At 37.2% G+C, this 24828-nt stretch overlaps 1 protein-coding gene across 7 annotated transcripts in view; it reads right to left on the bottom strand.

The window, feature by feature from the left end:
* Window positions 1-2861: 2861 nt before the first annotated feature.
* PAN3 (poly(A) specific ribonuclease subunit PAN3) overlaps window positions 2862-24828 on the bottom strand; it is a 139805-nt gene continuing 117838 nt past the window's right edge. For 6 of the 7 annotated variants that reach the window (XM_066369259.1, XM_066369261.1, XM_066369262.1 and 3 more), the window contains 7 exons: window positions 23476-23641; window positions 22281-22371; window positions 18076-18215; window positions 15131-15260; window positions 14596-14660; window positions 8348-8486; window positions 2862-5622 (listed from right to left, as the gene is read on the bottom strand). In XM_066369259.1, the coding sequence (XP_066225356.1) occupies window positions 5482-5622; window positions 8348-8486; window positions 14596-14660; window positions 15131-15260; window positions 18076-18215; window positions 22281-22371; window positions 23476-23641 (872 nt within the window). In that variant the 3' untranslated portion in view covers window positions 2862-5481. Of the gene's footprint in view, window positions 5623-8347; window positions 8487-14595; window positions 14661-15130; window positions 15261-18075; window positions 18216-22280; window positions 22372-23475; window positions 23642-24828 lie in introns of those variants that run through there. The other variant, XM_066369266.1, reaches the window with a different exon arrangement.

Here is a 24828-nt window from a genome sequence, read left to right as displayed (position 1 = left end):
AAAGTCACATGTGTGCAAGTGTGAGCTGACATCTCTGCCTCTATGGCAGGCTGTTTTGACAAAGGTAGCTGTGACCACTCCCGATTCCCACATGACCTGTGCCATGTGCACCTGTCACTTCCCCATTCAATTCCTCTCCCCCAGAATGAGAGCTTTGTGACTCACTTGGAATCAAGAGAATGTGGCAGAAATGGCACTGCATGACTCAGAGACCAGGTCAAAGAGTCATGCATTTTCCAGTTTCCTGGCTCCCACTAGAGACCCATGCAGTAACCATGTGTGGACAAGCCGAGCCACACGGAGGGCCCTGAGCACGTGCTTCCAGAGAACCTGGGGCTGCCTGTAGCCTTCAAGCCATTCAGTTCAGGTGCTGGATCAGGTCACGGCAGCCTCAGCCTTTGGAGCTTTCCCAGCTGAGGCCCTAGACATAATGACCTAGAGAAGCCATCCATCTCTGCCCTGCTGAATTCCTGACCCACAGAATCCCAGAGGACAATAAAATGGTTGTTTTATACCATTAAGTTTGGAGTTATTACCAAGGCAGAACGAGTGTGCACTAAACATCTCAAACTTGACAAGCCCAGACCAAACTCCCAACTGTCCTTCTTCACTTTCCAACCCTCCCTGCCCACCACCCAAAAAGCCCTGTGTTCCTGCAAGTCTCTTTTAAGTCAGAACAATCATCTGTCCTGTCAGTAATGGACCAAAATCCTAACAGTCATGTCGACTCCCCTTCTTTTCTTCCTCCACTCCCAATAAATCAGGACACCAGGGGGCTCCACCTTAGAAACGCATTTGGAACCCACTCACTTCATACCACCTCAACTGCTGCCACCCCCGTCCTAATCTCCATCATCCTTCACTTGAAGTACTGCAAGAGCTTCCTAACCAGCAGCCAGAGCGATCCTTTTTAAATGCTGTACCGCATCAGTCTGCTCCAAATCCTCCTGCAGCTTCCCCCTCCCCTGGGAGGAAAAGCCACAATGGTCCTAGAACGACCTACAAGATGCTATTCTCATTACCTCCCTGTCTTCGCTTCCGACTCTCCCCTTCTCCAGCCCCACAGCCTTCGGCCAGTCCTCACATACCGCAGACACATTTCTGGACCTGGAATTCTTTTCCCTCCAATATCTGCATGGCAGCTGGCTCCTTCACTTCAAGTCCTCGCTCAAATATCCCCTCATTGGAGACCTACCACACAAATCACCCCTCCTGAAACCCTATCTCCACTACCACACTCCCCCCATATCTAGAGCTGCAAGATTAAACAGGATGGCCAGTTAAACTTGAATTGCATATAAATAATTTTAACGTAACTATGTCCCATGCAATATTTGAGGTATGCCTACCTTAAAAAGAAATTATCTATTGTTTATCTCAAATTCAAATGCAACTTTGTGTTCTGTGTTTTCATTCCCTGAACCTGGCAGCCTGATGACACACACCCTCTATCCTACTTCCTCTTCTTCCCATAGCCGCCATTTTCTCTTAACACTCCATACAGTTTTCTTCCTGCTACAATAAAAGCTCTGAAGAGCAGAAATTTCTGTCTGTTGTAGTCAGCTGTTCGGTTGGCTCCTAGAATAATGCCTGACATATAATGAGCACTCCATGAATAATGAGTGAATCTCAATTTACCCAACTGCGGCCCTGAGCGGTACGTGGTTTACCGAAGACCACAGCGTCCCGGGTGGCAGACTCAGTATTTGAATTGTAGCAGGCTAGTTTCTTAACCACCATGCATACTGTTTTAAATAAAATTTAAGGATGTACATTTTTAAATTCTCTTTCCTCCCCCCGCCCACCCCATTTATATACAAAAATATATTACAGATGTGTCCCTAACTGGGCAAAAAATTGTTTTTGACCATTCGGAGGGCACGAGGTGAAAGCAACAAAGTCACTGTGCCCCCATTTGCCAGAGCGTATCAGAGGTAACATCGACCTAATTTTAACAGTAGTTTTAATGTTTTCTCCTAAGAAATTTAAACCTAAAAGGTCCCTAAACATATCCTCAATTCTAGGCAGACTAGTCTCCCTCCTTCCCCATGAGCCCACAATTGTCTATTTTAATTTGTATATGATTCCATTATTTTTTTTTCAAGATCCCTCTAAATATATGACCTTCTACACTTATTCTCTCCCTCCTCTGCATTCCTAAAACCAACTCACTAGTTCCTCAGCAGAAAATAATCCCTCCTTCTTTACTTTAGTTATCTGTCACCTATGCCCAGAGTCCCTTATCACTTTCCATTCCATACAGACAAAAAAGAAAACCTACAATAAATATTCAGTACCCAGATTCAACAAATGTTAACATTTTTCCCTATTTTCTCTCTCTGTCCTTATCTTCTGAAGGACTCTGGGGAAGGGACACACTTCCCCTACAGAGTAAACGAGGTAAGCGTGGAAGAGACCAGTTGCGCGGCGGCCTGTCCTATTCCATGAGCAGGTCTCCTCTCCTCAGTCTCCCGCTGAGCCGTGCAGACATGTTGGGTATGACCACATATTCGGTGACTTACAAACACTCCTATGTGCGCCTGTAGTGCCTAGAAGAGATCCCAGCAGACAGTTAACAGATACTTGATATATCAGTAAGTGTGCCACCATTTCATCCAAAGACCACAAATTCCTCTAGCACATGCAGGAAACAGGGCAACCTTTGAAATTCTTATCATTTGACAAATCACCTTTTGAAACAAATTGGTAACAACAACAACAAAAAGACACGTTTCTCTCTGTAATTCTTTATTAAAAATACTGCTGTACACATAGAGACTGAAAACAGATTAAAGATGAATAAACCATATTGGGATCAGGACATTAGAACTTAACACACTGGTGCTTTTTAGGGAAGGGGCTGAAATCCAAATCACAGAACCAAGTTCAAAAGCAAAATACAAAGGTACCCTCAAAAATATTTACACTGAAGTAAATAACAGAATTTAAAATAGGTACAAAAAGTTGAAATGACCAACACTACATGATTTCAAGGTTGTCCTTTCTGTGCTTTAATCTATAAGAGGAAGGTACAGGAAGTTTACATCCTTAATTTGACTATTCTTAGATATTAAAATCTTCCTATTAATTAAAAAGACTAACTTTTAGACAACCTCTTAAACGGAATTACATTATGGAAAAGAGGGCTCCCCTAAAAAACACCTAAGCCGAACTAAGAAGAGTTCTATTGAAAAACCATTCCCAGTAAAAACTAAATGAAAAATAAATATAAAACAAAGCTTAAAAAAATATGTATTACCTGAAACCACTGTTTTCAGGCTGATGATATTTACTCATGAAAACATATCAGCTGTCTAACTTTTATATTCAAACCAAGTCCTGAGGTTACTAGGGGCTGAAGCAAACTATCATGTTTGACACAAACATTTTTGGGTTTGTGATTTGAACTTGCCTTGTGGAGGGAAGTTTGCTGGTCTACACAGAATGAGAAATTCAAGCCCTATTTTACCCCTGCCTTCCTTAGCTTTCATAAAACATTGGTCCACCAATTAAATTTTCAAAAAGTTCCCAGATCCCAAAACTAAAATAGATGATCCCTTTTCATTTTCAAAGAAAACAATATTGGAAAAAATCTCCAGCCCGCTTATAAATTAAGCATTTCATATTTCTTCTAGAATACAAGTAGTTTTTTTTGTACAAAAGAATTACAATATGATTTGTCAAAAAACGTATAAAAAGACAGCTGCTCTTCCTCAAATACATGAGCTAATGATAAAAGACTTTTGCATGTTAATGTCTCCAAGTTCCTGTTCCTATTACATAAAAAAGAACATCATGGCGGCAACTGTTAATTATCCTTTTAATATTGAACATTATGTTCATCGATTTTCTTTTAAACAGCTGATGCTACCACATGTGGACTCAAACACACTAGTTACAATGTGGGAAGCGTGTCTCTAGTCTTCAAAGCTTTCAGGTGAAGAGAGGTGTTTTTCTTGATGCAAATCTCAAGGCAGAGAAAATCATTTTAAAGCTTATAAAAAGTAGACAGACAAATATTAAAAACGTCTCTGAAAACTACAAATACATATAATTATTAAAATTGAAGACTATAACATCAGTTGCAAGTGCTTGGGAGCCTTTCCTGATCTTTTGCGTTTCCGCATTTTCCTCAGTCGCACGGCGAGCACCCAGTGCTAGTGAGACATTCAGTGCTGGGAAAGGAGACACAGTCTTCATTACTGGTTTTTAAGGAAGAAAATTCCTATGTATTTGGCAGTCTTCAATATCAAAGTGTATTTCATTAACTAGAAATTCCATGAATACCCAAGTTTGGCGACAACTGCATGTCCAAATATTAAGAAAAGTAAGAAGAGGAAAATTCCAAACTTTTTAGAGTGACCTATTCAGGAATATCGCACATAGTTATTATCAAAAGTACTATTACTTTGGGCTAAGCAGTGACTGCAAAGGCACAGCAGATTGTTATCCCTCCAGATTCAGGCTGTAAAACTTCAGAAAACACTCGATGCCAGACCCCTGCTGTGTTTAGTTCATCTTCCAACAGTGTCCCTGCGTCTGTATCCAGTGTTAAGTACCATAATAAAGCTGTGTGGTTCAAAGAACAGAACTTTATACAAAAAAGCAAACTGGAAAGAAGCTAGAAGCAATATATCCTGAACTTCAGGTTTTTAATACAATTTCTTAATTTTTTTTTTCTATTTAAAAAGGATCACATAAGTGTAAATGTATCTGACTGGCAGGAAACCACCTTTTCTATAAAAGTCTCTAGTTGAATTTGGAGCAAAGAGCTCTATGTGCTCCTTTAGTTATCGTTTATCCAATCTGTACAGAAAGGATTTAAATCAAGTAACAGGGGAATTCATATCTAACAATTCAGTGATAGTTCTCTTTGTGTGTTCTTAAAAAACAAAAAAAAAGACAAAACAAAATCTCCATTTGAACTAACAGTGGGTGGCATACAGAGCTTGCATATAATACTCTTACAAGAATGATGCGCTATACTGAATTTGATGGAATTATTTACCTGGTCCATTACATTATTCAGAGCAATTCCCCCCTCCCTCCAAGAGCAAATTCTGCAACCCTCAATGACAAAAATGCTGCCCAGTGTTGTTTCCCAAGAATGTCCTTGCAAATAGATTTCCTTAATAAGTATACAATGTGGCAAAAGTTCAAAGATCAGGAAAAAAGTCTTTAAAAAAATAAAATTAGTGCATATACAAGTGGAAAAAACCAAAGCTGGAACATCATTCACCTAATGGTGCTCCTTAATCTAAAATAAACTCTTCACAGATAGGGCCTCAACAGCAGCCACAGCTCTAGGATGACTGAGACATTCTTCCTTTCAAGTAACAGTGTACCTGACTGAAATGCAAGCAGCTCTGCGCATCTTGTTTGTTTCCCAGATGTGGCGTGAGATGATGGAAAAGTTCAGCCTTAGTGCAATTCGCTATTAGTTCAGCTCTTTAGCCACGTCCTGCGTGCTGTCAGCAAATACTACAACTGACCATTGGCAGCTGCAATCAGTTCTTGAAAAGTATTTTCAAAGCAGCGCTTTAAGTCACTGTAAGTCACCACAAGCACACTCTTCTCATCTCTGGAAATGAGGCTTATTTTTTCTGGCACACCAGCATCTAACTGAAACAGATACACAAAATATGAGGTTCATACTGTGCAAAAGTTATCTACTTTATCTATTTTAGGACACTTTGCAATGATAATAAACTATTTTAAAAAATGTTCTATTTCACCCCCTTCCAGACACACTATTTCCCCTCAGAAGGCAGCAGGCACACTCCCGCTCAGAAGTGTCTCACACAAATGCTGCCTGTGTTTCTCCCTACCTTTCATGCTTTTCCCAATTGTTTGCATTATATTCCATAATTTAATTATTCCCCCAATATCTCCCGATTTTTTTGTATCCCAAATTACAGTGCGATGAAAATACTCATCTACTTTTTTCTTCTATAGAATGACTGCCTTAGGAGAAAGATTTAAAAGTCCAGAGTCAGAAAGTGTGAGTGATTTTAGAGATTACAGACAGACAATCGCTTTCCAAGAAAATATCAGACACCACTAATGTACAAGTTGTACCAAGTTAGCAGCAACTCCCCATCAAATGAGTACCTCAATGTAACCAAATGCTTTCATACGTTCACTTCTGTTACTTCCACTTGTATGAATACCAGTTTATGGTCTTTATCCACTGATCTATAAGGATTTAGCAGTCGTATTTTAGTGAGGTCTCTATAAAGTATAAACACTAATCCTTAGTCCATCAAATAACTTATCTTGCTATGATCTTCACTTTGTTTTTGTTAGTCTTCAGTGCCCATTTTTCCTTTCTTTCATTAATTCATTAAAATGTTTAAAATTAATTCTGAAGACTCAAGCTTTTGAATCATTTTACTCGTTTAGTCATTATTTAAGCTATGTTAAATTCTAATTTTTATATCATCAATGTGGCTATCCTTCCTTTTTAATCGATTTACATTCTTTTCCAAATTTAGAAAATTAGTCAAACTTTCAGATTTGGGATAGATTTAATTCCTACTAGCTATGTTATGCAATGAAACAGATTTTTCTTCATTTCCTAATAGTCATTAAAAAATCTTCTCTTATGATACCTGTCTCTCCTCAGTCCATAAGATCTCTATCATTTATACTAGGTTCTATAGAGTTTTAGTCACTGGTGCTTTAATACTATGGATGCTATTTTCTAAAATTTGGTAGAATTACCTTCCACTCATTGCTCAAGGAAGAAGTTTTCCTCTTAAGGGAAAAGGACAAATAAATATATAAATTATATGGAATTAGTTCAATGGTACATACAGTTTTGTTCTGTCTTAATGTACAGTTTTAAGGAAATTCAAACAAAACAAAGTAGTGCTCAAAATCAAAACAGCACGGTATTTTTCCTGGCAGGTTAACACATGTATGTTAACAGTTCTAAACCCTACGACAGAGCGGGTCCTTTTCCTAGTGCTTGTCATTTAGGGACAGTTGAAACCAGAGAACAGCAGATGTTTTCTATAAAGGGCCATTAGTAAATGCTTGAAATTTCAGGGCCACATACAGTTTCTGTCACATTAATCCCTTCTTAGTGTTTTGGGTTTTTTTTTTTTAACAATCTTTAAAAAATTCAGAAACTATTCTTAACATGTAGGCTATACAAAAAATAGGCCATTGAATGGATTTAGCCCATGGGCAAGTTGTCAATCCCTGATTTAGACAGAAACCTATACAAAGGCTAGGATTTCCTTCTGGAGACCCATTCTAAACTCTGAAATTCTAAGTAATCCATAATGAAAATGCCTTCCCTCCTTCTGTAAACTGTATTTCTTAGCCCTTTCTAGAACACAAAGTTCACCTCTCAAGGAAATTTATATCTCTCATCTAATTCCCCATTTATAACAGCTGGGACTACCGACATTACGAGTACTGTGCTTTCATGATTATACCTGATCAGTATCCCCGTATTTAAGTCAATAAACTAGTAAAATGCAGGACATTCAAAATGACTCAGAATGATTCAGAAAAAAGGGATTAAACTTTTAAAACATATTTAAGCACAAAATTATTTTGCTGTTTTATCACGTGTTATATTTGGCATAACAAAATAACATGTAAATAAAATACAGTATAATGGGGTTGGGAAGGCAGTCAAAACACCACAATAAAAAGACCCACAATGAAAGATGTTACACATTTAGGTGTTTTTAAAAAAAAACTCTACTCTAAAAATTATTAATAAAATGTCTTGTAAACTATAGTAGAATACATCTTAATTTCTTCCTTCTTTTTTTTATAGATATATTTTTAGTGAGAGGAGAGGAGGCAGAGACAGACTCCCGCATGCACCCCGACCGGGATCCACCTGGCAAGCCCATTTAGGGGCAATACTCGGCCCATCTGGGGCATTGCTCCGTTGTAACCGAAGCCATTTTTTTAGTGCCTGAAGCAGAGACCATGGAGCCATCCTCAGCACCTAGGGCCAACTTGCTCCAGTTAAGCCCTGGATGCAGGAGGGGAGGGGAGGGGAGAAGAGGGAAGGGGAGGGGAGGAGAGGGGAGGAGAGGAGAAGAGAGAGAGAGAGAGAGAGAGAGAGAGAGAGAGAGAGAGAAATAGAGAGAGAGAGAGAAAGGAGAGGAGGAGGGGTAGAGAAGCAGATGGTCACTTCTGTGTGCCCTGGACGGGAACAGAACCCGGGACTTCCACACATCCACACGCTGAGCCAAGGCTCTACTGCTGAGCCAACCAGCCAGGGCCCATCTTAATTTCTTAATTCTCTTAGTATTTGTAGAAAATGCAACTTTATAAACTATAGATAGCGCTATGTCTTACAAACCCAGATACAAATTACCTTGTTAAGACAAGAAATGATATGACTGAGGTCAATCCAAGGAGCACCTGCTTCTGTCACCTGATGAAAAAGATGATCCCTAAAGAGTTTCAACAGATAACGGTCTCCAGTCTCCGACCAGGTAGGATCCTTCTGAAACCTGGAGAAGGTAATATTTTACCTCAATAATTCATGCTATATGCCACATGGCCATATTTTTATTCTTTGAACTCAAAACTAGCTTTATTTTCTCCAATAAATAAAAGGGTTTTGTGCAGTTTTTTTAATACTCCAAAAGTTAAAGGGAGGCGAAATAATTTTTTTCTCATTTTATGCTCATATTGCCCACATTTATTTTAAAAAATAATCTCACTTAACATGCAAGTATATGAATACCAATTTCCAATTCTCAAGGACAAACACCCTTTAAACACCCTGGTTTTGGAATCACTTCTTTATTTAGGCCCTTACCATGAAATAAAATGGGGAAGAGAGAAATGTCTTTAGATATCTTTAGAAAGAGGTTAAAGAAATTCTCCTCTCCCCCTCCCAGCCTCAGGTTACAGAGCAGAGAGAGAATTAGGCATATGTTTACTCAGAAGCATAGAACAGAAACCCGTCTAGGCACCAGGGGTGGAGCTTAGTTTCCTACCCTCAGTGATGGTATGAAAATGTGCTGCAAAGAACTGGAGAACTGACCAGATAACCAGTTAGTTGTCAGAACCTTTGGAACTTAAGGAAGACAGTGGTCAGCAAACTCATTAGTCAACAGAGCCAAATATCAACAGTTCAACGATTGAAATTTCTTTTTGAGAGCCAAATTTTTTAAACTTAAACTATATAGGTAGGTACATTCCTTATTGAGGTAGCGTCCGCACGTGGTATTTTGTGGAAGAGCCACACTCAAGGGGCCAAAGAGCCGCATGTGGCTCAGGAGCCGCAGTTTGCTGACCACTGGTCTAGTAGGAAAAACAGATATTCAATAACCAAAGAAGGCTGTAATTCCATATTTAAATAACGCTATTAAGAAAGAGACACAGTACAGAACAGACATGAGTCCATCTGGGACAGGAGCACAGCTCCCCACAGGAGGCGGGCGTCCTTCCCAGAGGAAAGGTGCTCTGCAGAGGCACCCGCATCTGCAAAGGACGGAGCATGGAGCACTGGAGAAACAAAAGAAGGGTCAGTGTGGCTGCATGGGGTTGGGCGGGAAAAGACTAGAGAAAAAGAGTACACAGAGAGGGTTAGAGAGGGAGGGCAAGGAGGAGAAAGGACAAGGACAATGAGAGGGAGAAGGAAGAGAGAAGAGGAGAAAAAAGAAAAAAGGCAGATTTGAAGTAAGGATAAAAGAGAGGTCAGACAAGGCAGCCTTAGGCCATGTTAAAACACGAGTCTGCATTCTAAGAATGGGGTGGGCACCCCATGAACTGAGGATTGATGAGTGAGAATATTCAACCAACACTCTCCCCTCCTTAGCTCCCTAAAGATCGGCTACAAGGTTTAAACTAGAGAGAGAAAGTTGGAAGATTCTTTTCTGGAGATGCTAACCTGCCCAACAGAAATACGGATATTTGGGAATAAAAAACAAACACAAATCACACCTAGCAGGATTACACTGCTCTATCACACATGCTGCTTTGTCAAAATTTCTGCCCCCACAAGGAGTTTTCCATGAGCTTTTTAGGGTCATATGTTTAATATAAATGAACAGCCAAGCATCAGAAATGCTTTGGAGATGTAAACAAATTCTTAATTCTTGTTCCTGTGAGATATTGCAGGGAACAGAACAAAACTTCAAACAAGAAAATCTCTAATTGCCACCTCAGAGAAACAAAAATTAGAGGCCATAAGAGAGAAACACTGAGAAAGCAGAAAGTTCTTTAAAATAAAAAATATGACAGTAGAATATAAATTTCAAAGAAAGACTGAAGAAACCTTTTAGATAAAATAAGTTAATTGCCTAGAAAGTCAACAAAAATATATGATACAAAAAACAGAAGATAATATTAGAAAATTAGTTGTAAAGTCTAACATCTGAACAATGGATATTTCAGAGAGAGAAGTTATCAAAGAAACAATGACCACAACTTCCCAGATATAAAGAATGTAAGTTTCCAAGATGAAAAGGGCCCATATGTTGATTCATCAGAATGAATTAAAAACCCCACACCATGGCACATCAGTATGAATTTCTGAACATCAGTGGTAAAGAGAAGACCCTAAGAGCAAAAGGGGAGGGGAAGGATTTGGAAAAAAAATGGTTTTAAATCTGTCTGCAAGTTAAAAGACAAAGGAGCAATGCCTTAAATTTTGAATGAAACTATCATTACTATTACTCAGCTATGTACTATTAGAGGTACTAGCTAACAATCATTTAAGAGGAATTAAAATTATAGATATTAAAAAGGAGGAAATATAACTGTCAATATTTGAATATATAACTCTATGCCAGGAAACCCAAGAGAATCTACTGAAAAACTATAAACTAATAGGGTATAAAATTTATAGAAAGAGAATTTTTATGTACATTGATAACAAGCAGTCTAAAAAACAGAATGGGGGGAAAATCCCATTTATAATACAAGAAAAAATACCCGAGAATAACCTTGGTTGCTGTAACTATACAAAGAACAACTTGCACAATGAACACTACTAAAGCAGAAGCCAACAAATCCAATGACATGCCATTCTCTTGGTTAAGAGACCTCAACCTCAAAAAACACATATGCTCCGTAAGTTTATTAATAAGCTTAACATGTAACCTTCTCAATAAAAATTCTAGGTTCACTGACTTTTTTTAAACTAAAACAAGCTGATTATACAATTTATACAGAATAGTAAAGTTTTAGAAAAACAACAGAAAATAAAACAAACATAAGAAATAACTAGCACTGCTAGATTTTAAAATGTTAGTCCTTGAAATGGTATGAAATATGCTGCCCTAAGCCAGTGGAGGAAAGCTAGACCACTGAATAAATAGTTTTTGGACCACTAGGTAGTCTTCTAGGATTCATAGCTTACATCCTATATATATAAAAAAATTTAATATAAAAAATATAAATATTCTAGAAGAAAGCAGGAGATAATTCCTTCATAATCTTGCAATGGAAAAGGCCTTCCTAATTTCCTAACTATGACCAAAAATCTAAAGGCATAAGGGAAGTTTCATCAATTAGACTACATATATAAATGCCTACGTGGGAAAAAATTAAGCAGTCAAAAAATAAATAAAAGAAAAACAGAACCCCTCCACACACAAAGGGTAAATCTCTCTAGCTAAAATATATCAAAAAGAACAAAACAAACAAAAATATCAGGCAACATGCTCATTAAAAAGAACTACAAAATGGCCCTGGTGGCTCAGTGGATAGAGCATTGGCCCAGCCTGTGTAAGTTCCGGGTTCGATCCCTGGTCACATCACAGATGAGAAGCAACCATCTGCTTCTCTTCCTCCGCCTCTCCCTTTTCTCTTCCCCTCTTGCAGCCAGTAGCTCAACTGGTCTGAGTGTTGGCCTGGGGTGCCTGAGGATAGCTCAGTTGATTTGAGCATCAGCCCCAGATGGGTTACCAGGTGGATCCCAGTCAGGGCACATGTGGAAGTCTATCTCCCCTCCTTTCACTTAAAAAAGAAAAAAGAATATATAAAACTGTACTTATCAGGTTCTCAAAAATCCAGAAGTTTGAGAAAAGTATTGTTGGTGAAAGACCCTCATACATTGTAAACCCTTCTTTAATAACTGTCAAATTATAGTGACATTCCCACTGACCTAACTATCACAACTGGGCCTATATTTATGCATACACACAATGAAGTATTTAAGTCAGTCCCTTCAGCATTGTTTATACTAGCAAAAGACTGAAAACAACCCAAATGGCCATTAATAAGGAACTGGAAAAGCAGTGCATCCATAAGATGGACTATCAAATGATACGACCATAAGATACGAGGAACAGAGTGATTTGGTGAAGAGCACAGACTCTGGACCATAATGCCTGATTCGAACCTGGCTCATATACTTACTAATTATGTGATCTTGGACAAAGTATCTACTTTTCTTTTTTTTTATTTTTACTTACTGATTTTAGAGACAGTGGGAAGGGGGGGAGAAGAAGAGAGTGGGAGACAGAAGGCGGGGAAAGAGAGAGCAAGAAACATTAATTTCCCATTCCACCCATCCAAGAACTAATTTTAATTTGTTAATTCTTGCATGTGTCCGGACCAGGGATTGAACCTGCAACCTTGGTGTATCAGGACAAAGCTCTAACTAACTCAGCTACCCAGCTAGGACAAGGAATTTACCTTTTCATGCCTCAATTCTGTTAAATGGGAATATCTCAGGGTTGTTATGAGGATTATGTTAGGTCATATTTGTAAACCACTAACACTAAACATGTCTGAACAAAATGATTTCCAAAATATATCATCATAGGAAAAAAAGTAATATACAAAAAAGGCAATTGCATGGTTTATAAAATTTGTTTATGTCAAAAATTGATGGGTGAGAGTAGGGTATGTGTGGGGAAATAAGAATACAATCATAACCTGGGAAATATGTATCAGAAACTAATCAAGGGTGGTGGAGAAATTAGATATTGGGCATGTCAGGTATAAAAGAGAGATTTGATTTTACTGCAAACCCTTTACTACTTTTTTTTTTTAAAAATGTGTTCATATGCAATCTATTCAAAAGATTTAATGAACAACACAAATTTTCTATGGACAATCTACAATTTTATACCTAATCATACTATTAATAAAGTGTGAAAGTAGAATAAAGGTATTTTCAGACTGGCAAAAACTCAAAAAACTCACCTTTTCTCAGGAAGCTACAGGATGTGCTCCAATAAATCAAAAAAGAATAAACCAAGGAAAAAAGCAAGAAACGGGATATCCAACACAAAGGGAGACACAATGAAAACTCCCAGGATAAAAGTGAAGGGAAGCTCCAGTTCTAAAGTGTGAGTGTGAGCAGGCTTAAAGCACAACCAGCCCAGATAGGAACAGAAGGACAGAGGCTCCAGGGGCAATTTCTCTAAGGGGGAGAAAAAAAAGAGGAACTGATAGGTTACCTATTTTTGACCATAAGGAAAGGTGTTTTATAACTCTGGCAGAGAGTTTGGAATAAACTGGCAGTAAATAGCTTTTCATTTGTTTAGTAGTTATGTATATAAGATAAATTATTAACATCATGAAAACAAGAAACAATACAAAAGAATCAGTTATAACTTACTATGTGGTGCTGCTATTAACAGCATTTACCTTGTTATAATAATGTCAACAGTGAATAAGAATTCAAAATTTATGGGTTAACTGGTTGTATGAGAGAGAGAGAGTGTGTGTGTGTGTGTTAGCATGTGTGCATGCATTTTCAGTCAGGGGAAGGGGTTTGAAAGATAAAGCCTCTTTCACAGGACGAAATCATTAGCTGAGTTAAATAGTGAACAAAATCATGAAAAAGTACTACAGGCATACATTTAAAAATAGAGATAAATGCCAGAAGACAAAAGTTTCTAAGAAGTGGTTCAACATACAGCCATGTTCTCTTCATTTAGAAAAATTATTAGGAAAAATACAAATTGAATCTTTTAACTTTGAAGAATGATAAGTGGATTTGAATTCTGTGGTCAAAAAAATCCCTCAAGCAATGACATTTATCTGTCTCTGTGAACAGAGGTGACATTCCTGAACTGACCCTTACACTACAGTCACAACAGCAGTGAAGCTGCCCTGCCTGCCTTTGCCAGTTGTGCAGTTCAAACATCAATTCCGCTTCTTGAACATATGATTAACTTTAACTTACAAATGAGGCAGAACTAAAGGACAAATAACGTTAAGATGGGGTGTCTTCCAATGTCACTAATATGACAGCTATAAATAATGTGCTTTACTGAAGATAAGAGACATGTAACAATTAGATATTTGAAATCTCGAATCTGACCAGGCAAACTGAACTGACCAGGCTTCAAAAGGGGGACAGGGTAAAGGTAGTACTGATCATGAAGTGGTCACTCCTGTATGAACCACATGGAGATCTAACATAGTATATTTTCTATATGTACATATGTGTGTGAAATCCTTAAGAACAACCATGCCTAGGCTGTAATTAAAACATAGCACCCTAATGACTCACAATAGACTTAAGGTCATTTAACATGAGAATTTTTCCCTTTTTCCAAATAAAACCAGTAAGAATAAGGTATACTCATTCTTGTTATGCAAAACCATGCCCTTGATTGAACATGCATTATAAATACTGTAAATCCTTACTCCGGCCTCTCATTGATTGTTCCCAATTTTGCTAGAAGCCTAAACAGTCTTCCATTTTGAACTTCCTATAAAACATTTTAAAAAGAGACAGAATATTAATGTTCCAGCTAACTAAACATAAAAGCAAGTTTACAAAAACTGGTATCCTGTACCAATAGTACCTTTAAGCAAAAAATCCTAAAAGTCCAACCTTTTGGTTATACTTTTAAACACAACATGTCCATGTCATTCAACAGTAGTTAATACTAAATTAAACAATTGGCCATTTAAAAAAATTGTTAAAGTCATTTACATAAAAACAAAAAAAAAATCAAGATTTTTGTCACATCACTATACAAGCTCATGAACAAAGAGAAGAAAACAAATGCCACACAGGAAATTAGAATACTAACCATTAAGTACGGGAAAAGTATTTGCAAACAATCTTAGCCAACTACACACTATATTCTGCACAATTACTAAGCTTTATAAGCTTTATATCTATTTATACACAGAGATGCAAACCTGTATACAGGCTCTTAAATGCACTCTTTACCTTTGCAAGGTCCTCCTCTATGACATCATTTCTCATTTGAGCAGCATCCAATTGAGTATAAAACCGAGCACCAATCATAGGCATGATGTCATTGACACTTCGCATCCTGTTTTGGTCAGTCAACAAATACCTACCCAACATACAGAGAAATCACTTGAACACCAAACATGCAATTTGAAAAACAACCCACAAGCACGCAGCTGTCACTGCTGCTCCCATATCAGTGCACACAATTTTGAAAATATTTTTTTATGCAAGGCAAGTTCACTTTCAGAGCTTAATAATTATATTTCTTTTCTTTGGAAAACCTCAAGAGCCAATGGAGAACACGGTCTTTCTCCACATTTATATTACGAAAATGAGGAAAGAAAACTGAAGGTGCCCTTACCATTTCCATTTCTAAACCCTTCTTTACAACAGTGGGAGATGAAAAGATGGTTGCATACTTTTTTGGAGACGTGAAATAGGGGTGGTTGTGTAGGAAAATTTTTCGTTGCTTCTCAAAAATAATTTTTGAAACTAAAACTGGTTCTTCAATTTTGATAAATGAAATGAGCCTCGGCTTTTTAGGAAATTGTCCTCTGCTACTTCATTTACCAGCTGTAATGGTATATTAATTTCTGAGAAATCTTCATGTACTAATGCACATCAGAAAGATCAATTAAATTTCTTCTACCATTACCACTAAGACAGGAAAAAATTAAGTTTTAAGGGCTACCTTCTAGAATTACAGTAATTATCACCCACTTCCTACTGCTCATTCTGACAGGTAAGCCATTTACTAGCCACTCTCAGTAAAGCAGCCTCCCCACTCTTTCACGCTCTGCTTATAGTTGCCCTCTTTTCTTCACAGGACTTTTCATTATCTGCCAACAGCTTACTTGTTCACATGATTATTAACTCCTCCCCATAGGGTGGAAGCTGCAGAAGATGGGAATTCTGTGCACCTGTGCAAAACATCTTAAGCACCTGGCATTTGGCAGGCATTCTTTCATTAAATAAATGAATGACATATTCAGGTGGATAATCTGTATCTTAGCTATTCGTCTGTATTACTGACATATTTACATCTCACTACTCATACTTAGAGTTTTACAAACTATATGACTTTAGCAAGTTACTTTATCTCTCTGCCTCAGTTTTGCCACCTTTAAAATGGAGTTAATAATGATACCTAATTTATAGGGTTACTGGGAGAATTAAGTGAATTAATTCATATCAGTCTGAAAGTATGTGATACATAGTTCACTATTCTATGAATATATTATTTAATAGTAAAGTATGACCTTTCTGTTTATTCACTTTTTATTAAGAAAAATTTTAAATATTTATGCAAGTAGAGAAAACTACATATTGAATCTCCATGTATCCATCACCCAATTTCAAAAATTATTAATCTATGGCCAACTTTGTTACATTTATATCCTTCACTCTCTCTTTTTTAAAAGGACACTTTGGAGATTATAACTTGAGACTAGAAACATCCTAGGTGTTGCAAACTAAAGCTAGGAATCACTGTTGTGATAATATATGAAACTATATTTTCACTTAAAAGAGAAATCATCTTATTTGACTATTAACAGGAACCAGGTACCACTGGCTTCAAGTGTTCTGTCACAAACAGGGTACTTATGCTAATGTAACAAAGCACAGGTGGGCAGCCTCATCCTCCATCCCTTAATTCCAAGCCCCAAGGCCAGTCCAAAAGGAAACAGGATCATCCAGGGGTACAAGAAAAACCAGAAGGAACAACTGGAAGCTAAAGACTGAAAAAGGAAATAAGCTCTAATTGCTTTTAAATCTTTTTTTTTTTAAACAGGAACAGAGAGAGAGTCAGAGAGAGGGACAGACAGGGACAGACAGACAGGAACGAAGAGAGATGAGAAGCACCAATCATTAGCTTTTTGTTGCGCATTGTAACACCTTAGTTGTTCATCGATTCCTTTCTCATATGTGCCTTGACCGTGGGCCTTCAGCAGACCGAGTAACCCCTTGCTCGAGCCAGCGACCTTGGGTCCAAGCTGGTGAGCTTTTTGCTCAAGCCAGATGAACCTGAGCTCAAGCTGGCGACCTTGGGGTCTCGAACCTGGGTCCTTCTGCATCCCAGTCTGATGCTCTATCCACTGCGCCACCACCTGGTCAGGCTCTATCTGCTTTTAGAACATAATAGGACAAATCTCAAGAGACTCCCTAGTACTTGTTCCTGTTCTCTAGAATAACTTAGGGTTGTCCACGCTCCAGAATTCCTGAGTATTAGAGGTATCTTAAACAGGGAGATGTTCTTCTATGGTGACAGTAGTCCACAGTGGGTTTCTCTTAAGCCATATTCCTTTCAAACCTACACACAAGGATTCCTTGGGATCTGAAAATGCTGAAGTAGAAGCACAGAGACCTTTACATATACGTATGTTTTCTGGAATGGGTGCTCTGGCCATTAGAACATGTAAGTGAAATGCACCTGAGGTTTACTTAGGTCAGCTTTCACAAAGAGACTGACCACTCTCTTGAGCAGCACTATCCAATAGTACTTGCTAAGATGATGGAAATGTTCTATGTCTCCAATGTCCAATATTAGCCAAGAGTTACATGTGGCTTTTGAGCTCTTAATACATGGCTAGTGAGGAAGAACAAAATTTTAAATTTTCATTTAACTTTAATTAGTTTAAACTTAAGCAGTCATATTTAGCCAGTAGATACCAATAGTTTTAGAGGGTATACTATAGCAAAATATTTAAAACATCAGTAACTGATTTAAACACACTAGTTTATAAATTTATCCCAAGAAAAATGTATTTAGCAATAAAAATAAATTACAAGTTGCTTAACTGTGTTTTGCCTGATTTTAAATAGTGGAAACTAAAATTAACAGAATCACTGTAAAAAGGCCCCTAGGAAAAAGCTGTCTTATTTCATATGATCATCACATGCTTAATATTAAAACTTACAGAATCAGATTCTTCAGGTCAGAGGAGTAGTTGATTGTCACCAGTTCCATGGCTTTCTGTAAATTCTCTCGCTGAATTCCTGCCAAAGAGTTGCAAGCCAAAGCCAACACAACTTTTCCTAATGATATCAGATCTGCTTGCTGACATAAAAAAATAAATAAGCTTTTAATTTTTATTTTATAGAAAATTTAATGTACTGGCATTAATGTCGGCATGGGAAAACTCTTGTACAATGAAGCTGCAGAGCTCAGCACAGGGGTCTCAATACTGGTGACCATCAAGATCAGCGGGGAGCCTCTTCACCAGAGACTTTCTTTCCACAGGTCTGGGACTGGGCCCAGCATTGTTAAAGCACCCAGGTAATTCTCATTAAGGTTGCTCCAGGGCTATCCCTCAAGAAACATTACTCAAAAATTCATGTGCCAACTACAGAATTGCTACCTCAAATTATTAATTTTTTAAAAAACTTAAATAAAGCTGATTCTCTTACTCTTACAAGAAATTTAAGGCTGCTTTATTATGATCATTAAAATTTGTGATATGCACTTTTCTCATCTCCCATGATGACTAAAATAGTGTGGGCATTGGAAGATTGAAGAAAAGTTATTCCATTATCCCAAACCCGACATCAGCCATTACCTGATTTCAAGTATGCTCTCTAGGACGCTGAAAATGCTGCTCCCACTGTGAAAGATCTCCAAGTCTGTTGTAACCACCAGGTTTCCTACCCCCCCCCCTTTTTTTTTAAGATTACCATTCTGAGGCCTTTCATCTAAAAGGTCTTTCAAAAGACAACTGGTTGGATTGAGGTGAGCTCTCCATTACCTATTTTTATTCCAGGAAATAGATACCCCAAACAGCCCTGCTTGGCAGGTAACTATTAATAAGCATACACCTGGGAGAATGGAGCAGCTCGGATTAAGCAAAATCCTCTGAAGTAATTTCTACAGAAAACTGTTAAATCTTCAAAATCTGAGATCTCATCTGAATTACTGGGTACACTGTTCATTTCCCGAATATTGGTTTAGTAAGAGGAGTTTTCAAACCTAGCTATCCATTACAATCACCTGAGGAGCTTAGAAACCAAACAAAAAACCACCCAGTGGCCACCCCTTCATCTCTATTCTGGAGCTATTATTAGTCCGGGATAAGAGCCAGGTAATGGTATTTTTTAAAACTTCCACAAGAGATTCTGCTATGCAGCTGGAATTGAAACCCACCCACTGACCTTGTGGAAGGTTTATAATGGTACATTTGTGACATCGGGAGAGTATTTCAAGGCAATCACTAATGAAACTTGAGCACTATATAGCTATCCGTAACAAAATTCTACCCAAATAACATCTAAGAGGAAGTCACACTCCATTACTAAAACAACATGAAGTTCAAATTTAAATATTTATCCCACGTTAGAACATAAGATCCCATAATCAGTGGAAAAATGATTAGAAAAACAAGCTACTTTGAGTCTATCAAGACAAGAGCTACCAAGAATTCATAGCAGAGAAACTGTTTAAAACTTCATTACAGGTGCAGAAGTAGGAGCCAGAGGTGGAAGGGAAGGTGGCATGGGAAATGTCAACTGCTGCCATTGTTTCTTTCTCTGAAGGGCGCTGCCATAAACGAACTCAAGAAGAATTCCCTTCAGTCATTCTCAAGACCAGGTAAACATTCCAAGTTACAATAACCAAATCATAAATCAGTGCATGTAAACTCTAACTGGAAATTTCTCTAAAGTGTTGCAATCCAATGTCATCAGCAAAGCAAACTGAGAGTTGTTATTTATCAAGTATGTGAACAGCATGTATCAAAACACAGCTTCCAAACCCTGAAAACAGTAGACTTTTCTGGTTAGCTCCACCCTGGATTGATACTGTAACTAAACCTCCCCCCTTAGAACATCCCATTAGTGCCTATCATGAGACAGGAAAACAAAAGTCCAAGAGAACTGAGGGACTGATGGGTTTATAGAACAGAAGCATATGACTTAAGTACTTTCTACCACCTTTCTAAAGCTGGCTCAAGGTAGGAGTACTCACTTTAGAAATAAAATATACATGTTCCATAACCCTGATTAAATGAGAATTTTTTTAAATAAAAGGCATTAATTAGAAACTCAGTAAATCTCCTTATTTCCCAGCTAAATTAATCATCCAGTGTTATTTTGCTTCTTACCTCCATCTGGTTTTTCCCCCATTTGTTGAATTCTGGAGATCCCCCCCCCCCCCAACTCACTTTCAGTTTCTTCCTGATTCTTGATGTCTTGATTTTTTTAATTCTATCTATGGCTCTACTTAAGTTCGTCTTACTGAAAGTCAGTCTCTATTCATGTGTCTGAGATAGACTATGAAAAATAGACTACAGGAAACAATGTACTCCTTGTCCTCTTCTCTATAAAATCACAACCCCGTTTGAAACTATCTTTAATTCTCTCCTTTACCTTACATATAAGCTATATGAAAACTCTCCCACACATATATACCCAACCCCAAAAAAGAGAAAGAAAAGAAAACCTGATATATCCTTTACTCATGAAAACTAAAGGGATGGTGACAACGGGTTCAAAGTAGCCTGAGTTTATGAATGAAGGCAGCCACTAACTTACCAATCAGCTGCCCCAAATGTTTACTTAAAAGTTGTTTGTTTGGAACTCTGGGATTAATTTTTCTTATGAAGAATTGTTTTTCAAGGTTAATTTCACAACCCATAACAGAACTGAAATAATGTACATTTGCGAGGAAAAAATGGAAAATGATACTGCTGTGACATTCACTGGGGGAAAAAATCAAACTAGGAAGGGTGTTTTTAATTCAGACATGAGTTTCCAGATACTTCCAACAGAGGTTATTGGCAATAGTTCTAAACAATGTCTACTTTCTCTTCAAAAATATAAAACTGTCCGTGAAAATCACTAGTATTTTTAACAGTCAGTAGTCACTGTTAGCACAATTATGAAGAAAATTTTCAGAGCCAGTTAGTCAATAAATATAAGACAGAAAATAAGAAGAAAAGTAGGTAAGAAACAACTACCCTAGACAAAAAAGGAGGGAGCAATCTTCCTTAGGCAGAAGGAAGCTGCTGCCACTGGGGGAAAAGTAGCCAGATTCTTCCAAGTAGTGGCCACTAGGTGGTGCTACCAACCAGGACAGCTTGGCTGCTGTTGAGGTGTGGGTACAAGCAGAGCTGAAGGGAAACAAGAGAAGCCGCCTGCATACAACTAACTGAATGTGATGAGTGGCTCTAAATCTTCGGGATTACAATGCCTCTGGTGAGAGAAGTTTATGCAGGAATGGAATACTACACACTACCTAGACTCTACTCCTCAGTCTGTCCTTTCCTTTTTGTTCTGAAATTTCGTTTTACAGTAAGTGAACTAAAATCTTTTTTCAAGATTTAAACAGAAGTCGGTAATGGGAAGGTAAGGTGTTCTTGGTTTTCCATGTAACAAGAAGAAGAAATTCTGCCTGTATCAAACAAAAAAATTTCTTATACAATAAGAATATTGCCTTAAGATGACAGTAGCATAGCCTCCAAAGAATGTATTGTAATAGGAACGAACGACCTGAAACATACTTTAGCCATGTCATTTGCACAGCATAATCAGGGCCAAAACAGCTACACTTAACACTCCTTGTAGAGACAGCTTCTCATTCTATACTTTAGGATTAATAAAAACAAAGAAATTGCTCAGAACATAATGGGATTTAAATCCATACTATTATTATAAAATCAGACTATAACCAAATCCTGATGATGTACAAAGAAAAAAATTACTTAAAAATGGCAATACAACCCTATTCCTTTGAAAGTATTTCTAAAATTTTCAAATTGGTAGTGGAACAACTGTTCTAAAAGGGAAAAAGATAAAAAAGCTCATTTAATATAATTCAATCAGCTGACCAATTAATCAGTTTTAAACTCTGCTGAGGACAAATTCTGTAATCACATAAATCTATTCTCATTTGAACAGCTAGAGTCAGACACTGTTATTAATTGTATATATTCCAACTAATAAGGGCTCTCTCTACACTAAATGCATCACAGTGATTAAGAAATACATATTCAAACTTAGCATAAAGACACCCAGAATAAGTTGAAATCTACACTTAAAACCTTGAAGTATTTTAAAATAAACAAAATTTGTCTTTTTTAAAGAAAAAGATCAAGCCTTAAATTATTAAGTATTCATGTTAATTATGACTCACCTGGTATTGAGCCATTAATGCCAATGGGTTATTATTTTGACTGTTATCAAATGTTAAAACATCAAATACTCCAACACAATTTACTCGCAACCTTTAAAGATCAAAGAATTTAAAGAAAATAATTAAAATGAGATCTAAAAAATTATATAGTAGTGGAAATTTATCATTTCCTATATTTGGAAGGATCTCAGAATATTATCTACTCTAATCTCCTGTCCTACCCCCATACAACCTCTACCAATCACCAAGATGAGAAAATTAAGATTCAAAGACATCAAATAATAGACCTAAGGTTATAAAAGTCAGTAACTAATAAAGCCAGGCCTGTAACTCACATCTTTGACTACCAGCCAGTGGTCTTTTCACTCTACCAAGCTGCTTCATTCATGTAAAGAAAACTAGTTAGCTTCCTAATACTTGCTGAAGATATATTAGGCAACACTGGAAGCATGTTAAACGTAGTAATTCATTCAATCCTCTCAATAATCTTATGAGATAGGTACCTTATAAATATGAAAAATGGAGAGAATAGTACCTATCTCATAAGGTTACTGAACACATAGAAGTTAAGTAACTTGACCAGGGTCTTAAAGACAGCAACTAACAGCCAAGATGGGAGCCCATGTCATCTGGTACTACTACATCTTGAGCTCTTCATGTTATGCTGCCCAAGACAATTCTCAAAATTACAACTGAAACGACACTCTGCTGAAGTCAGGGTCTGTGTACTCAACTCTATCAGTGGTTCTCAAAGCATGGGACCCAATCAGCAACAACAGCCATTACCTAGCAACCTGCTGGAAATGCAAATTCTCAGGCCCCACTCCATATTTACTGAATGAGAACTCTAGGGCCGGAGCCTAATAATCTGTGCTAAGTCCCTCAGGCAATTCTGATTCATTCTAAAACTTGAGAACCACCACTGTACACAGGAAAGTGGTACTGACATTACCTGTATATGCCCCCAACCCTAGCCATACATACCTCCAAACCCTTATAAGATTCTTGTTTTATAAATAGACATTTTATTAAGAATTCAACATTTTTTTAAAACTTACAAATGAACTCAAAGACACAGCAATTCTTCTGGATGGAATATATGAAAGGTAACATTAAAACAAATCCTCATGCTTTATTTAAAAGTTGTCATAGGCTAAATGCTCAATAAAGAACACAAAACTCAAAATGCTAGTACCTTGTTTTCCCAGTTATAAGAATCTTTGTTGGGTCCATAACTCGACATGCCAAACCTGCTGTATGAATGGTACGCAATGCTGAACTCAACTGGACAATATATGCCCAAATAAGAGATTCTGGCAACAATCCAGCGTGCTGTCTGGGCAATGGTCCATCGTGTTGACCTATAAAGTAAATAATAACTTTTTAAAATCTTAATTTAAATAATAAAAGACTAAAATATTCAAACCATAATTAAAAGAAAATTTCATTTATATTCATGGCATATTTTGTTCATTTATATATATATACATATATAAATTTAAGTTTAGTCTGTAAGAATTTAAGAAACAAACCCAAATTTCCCATTTTGATAGTATACCTTTAAAATGTTAGCAGCAGCAGAGCTCTCACTGAACTGCTCTCACTCTTCTGTGACCATTATAATTATTGAACAATAAACAAAAATTATTTAAAGAATACTTAATTGTGGACCGAATCAATGTAAATTCTGATTAAAAACAAAGTGCAGAGATTATTATTTCACTTGAAATGTGGAAATCCCGCCCTATGTTCAGGCATGTGAGACCTGTTCTCTGAGGGAAACAGAAGTCTCTACCATCACTTATGCTGAGTATTTTCCTCTCCTTGTACTGCTCAGCCTCCTCCACTACAGCCATGTCATTTAGATATGACACTCAATTCACAAAAATATGAATAGAAAACACTGAATGTCACTTATGTGTAAATATGAAACAAAAAAATCTAGTCTACTGTGAAGAGTCATCGTTTTGATTCTATTATTACAAGTGCTTCTTAATATTATTTTCTAGGTCACTGTTAATCCTTGTATCAGTAGAAAAGGAGCCATATAAATTTAAACCAGATTTCCTAATTATAGTAGTCCCCCCCCTCATCCGCAGTTTCATTTTCTGTAGTTTCAGTTACCTGATATGGACCCCAGTTAGAAAATATTAAATTGCCCCAAACCATCAACATCATCTGCTACTGATATCTAGCCATCAACATCGTCATGGCTCAAAGATTCAGGATTTCCCAAAGCAAAATATTATCAAGGACAATAGTAGCCAACCAATATGTCACAATGCCTGTCATTCACCTCACTTCATCTTATCACATAGGCATTTTATCAGCACACATTATCACAAACAAAAGGGTTAAATACAATAATATATTTTGAGAGAGACCAACTTCTATAAACGGTATGTTGTAATGTAACTTTTATTTTCTTGGTTATTGTTGTTATTCTCTTACTGTGCCTACTTTATATATATGATCTGGCACTACTCCCAGTTTCAGGGATCCTTTGGGGTCTTGGAATGTATCCTGTCAATAAAGGAGAGACTACTGT

Source organism: Saccopteryx leptura, chromosome 2, assembly GCF_036850995.1.
Source record: "Saccopteryx leptura isolate mSacLep1 chromosome 2, mSacLep1_pri_phased_curated, whole genome shotgun sequence".
NCBI lineage: Eukaryota > Metazoa > Chordata > Mammalia > Chiroptera > Emballonuridae > Saccopteryx > Saccopteryx leptura.
This window is presented reverse-complemented; position numbering and strand designations above follow the sequence as displayed.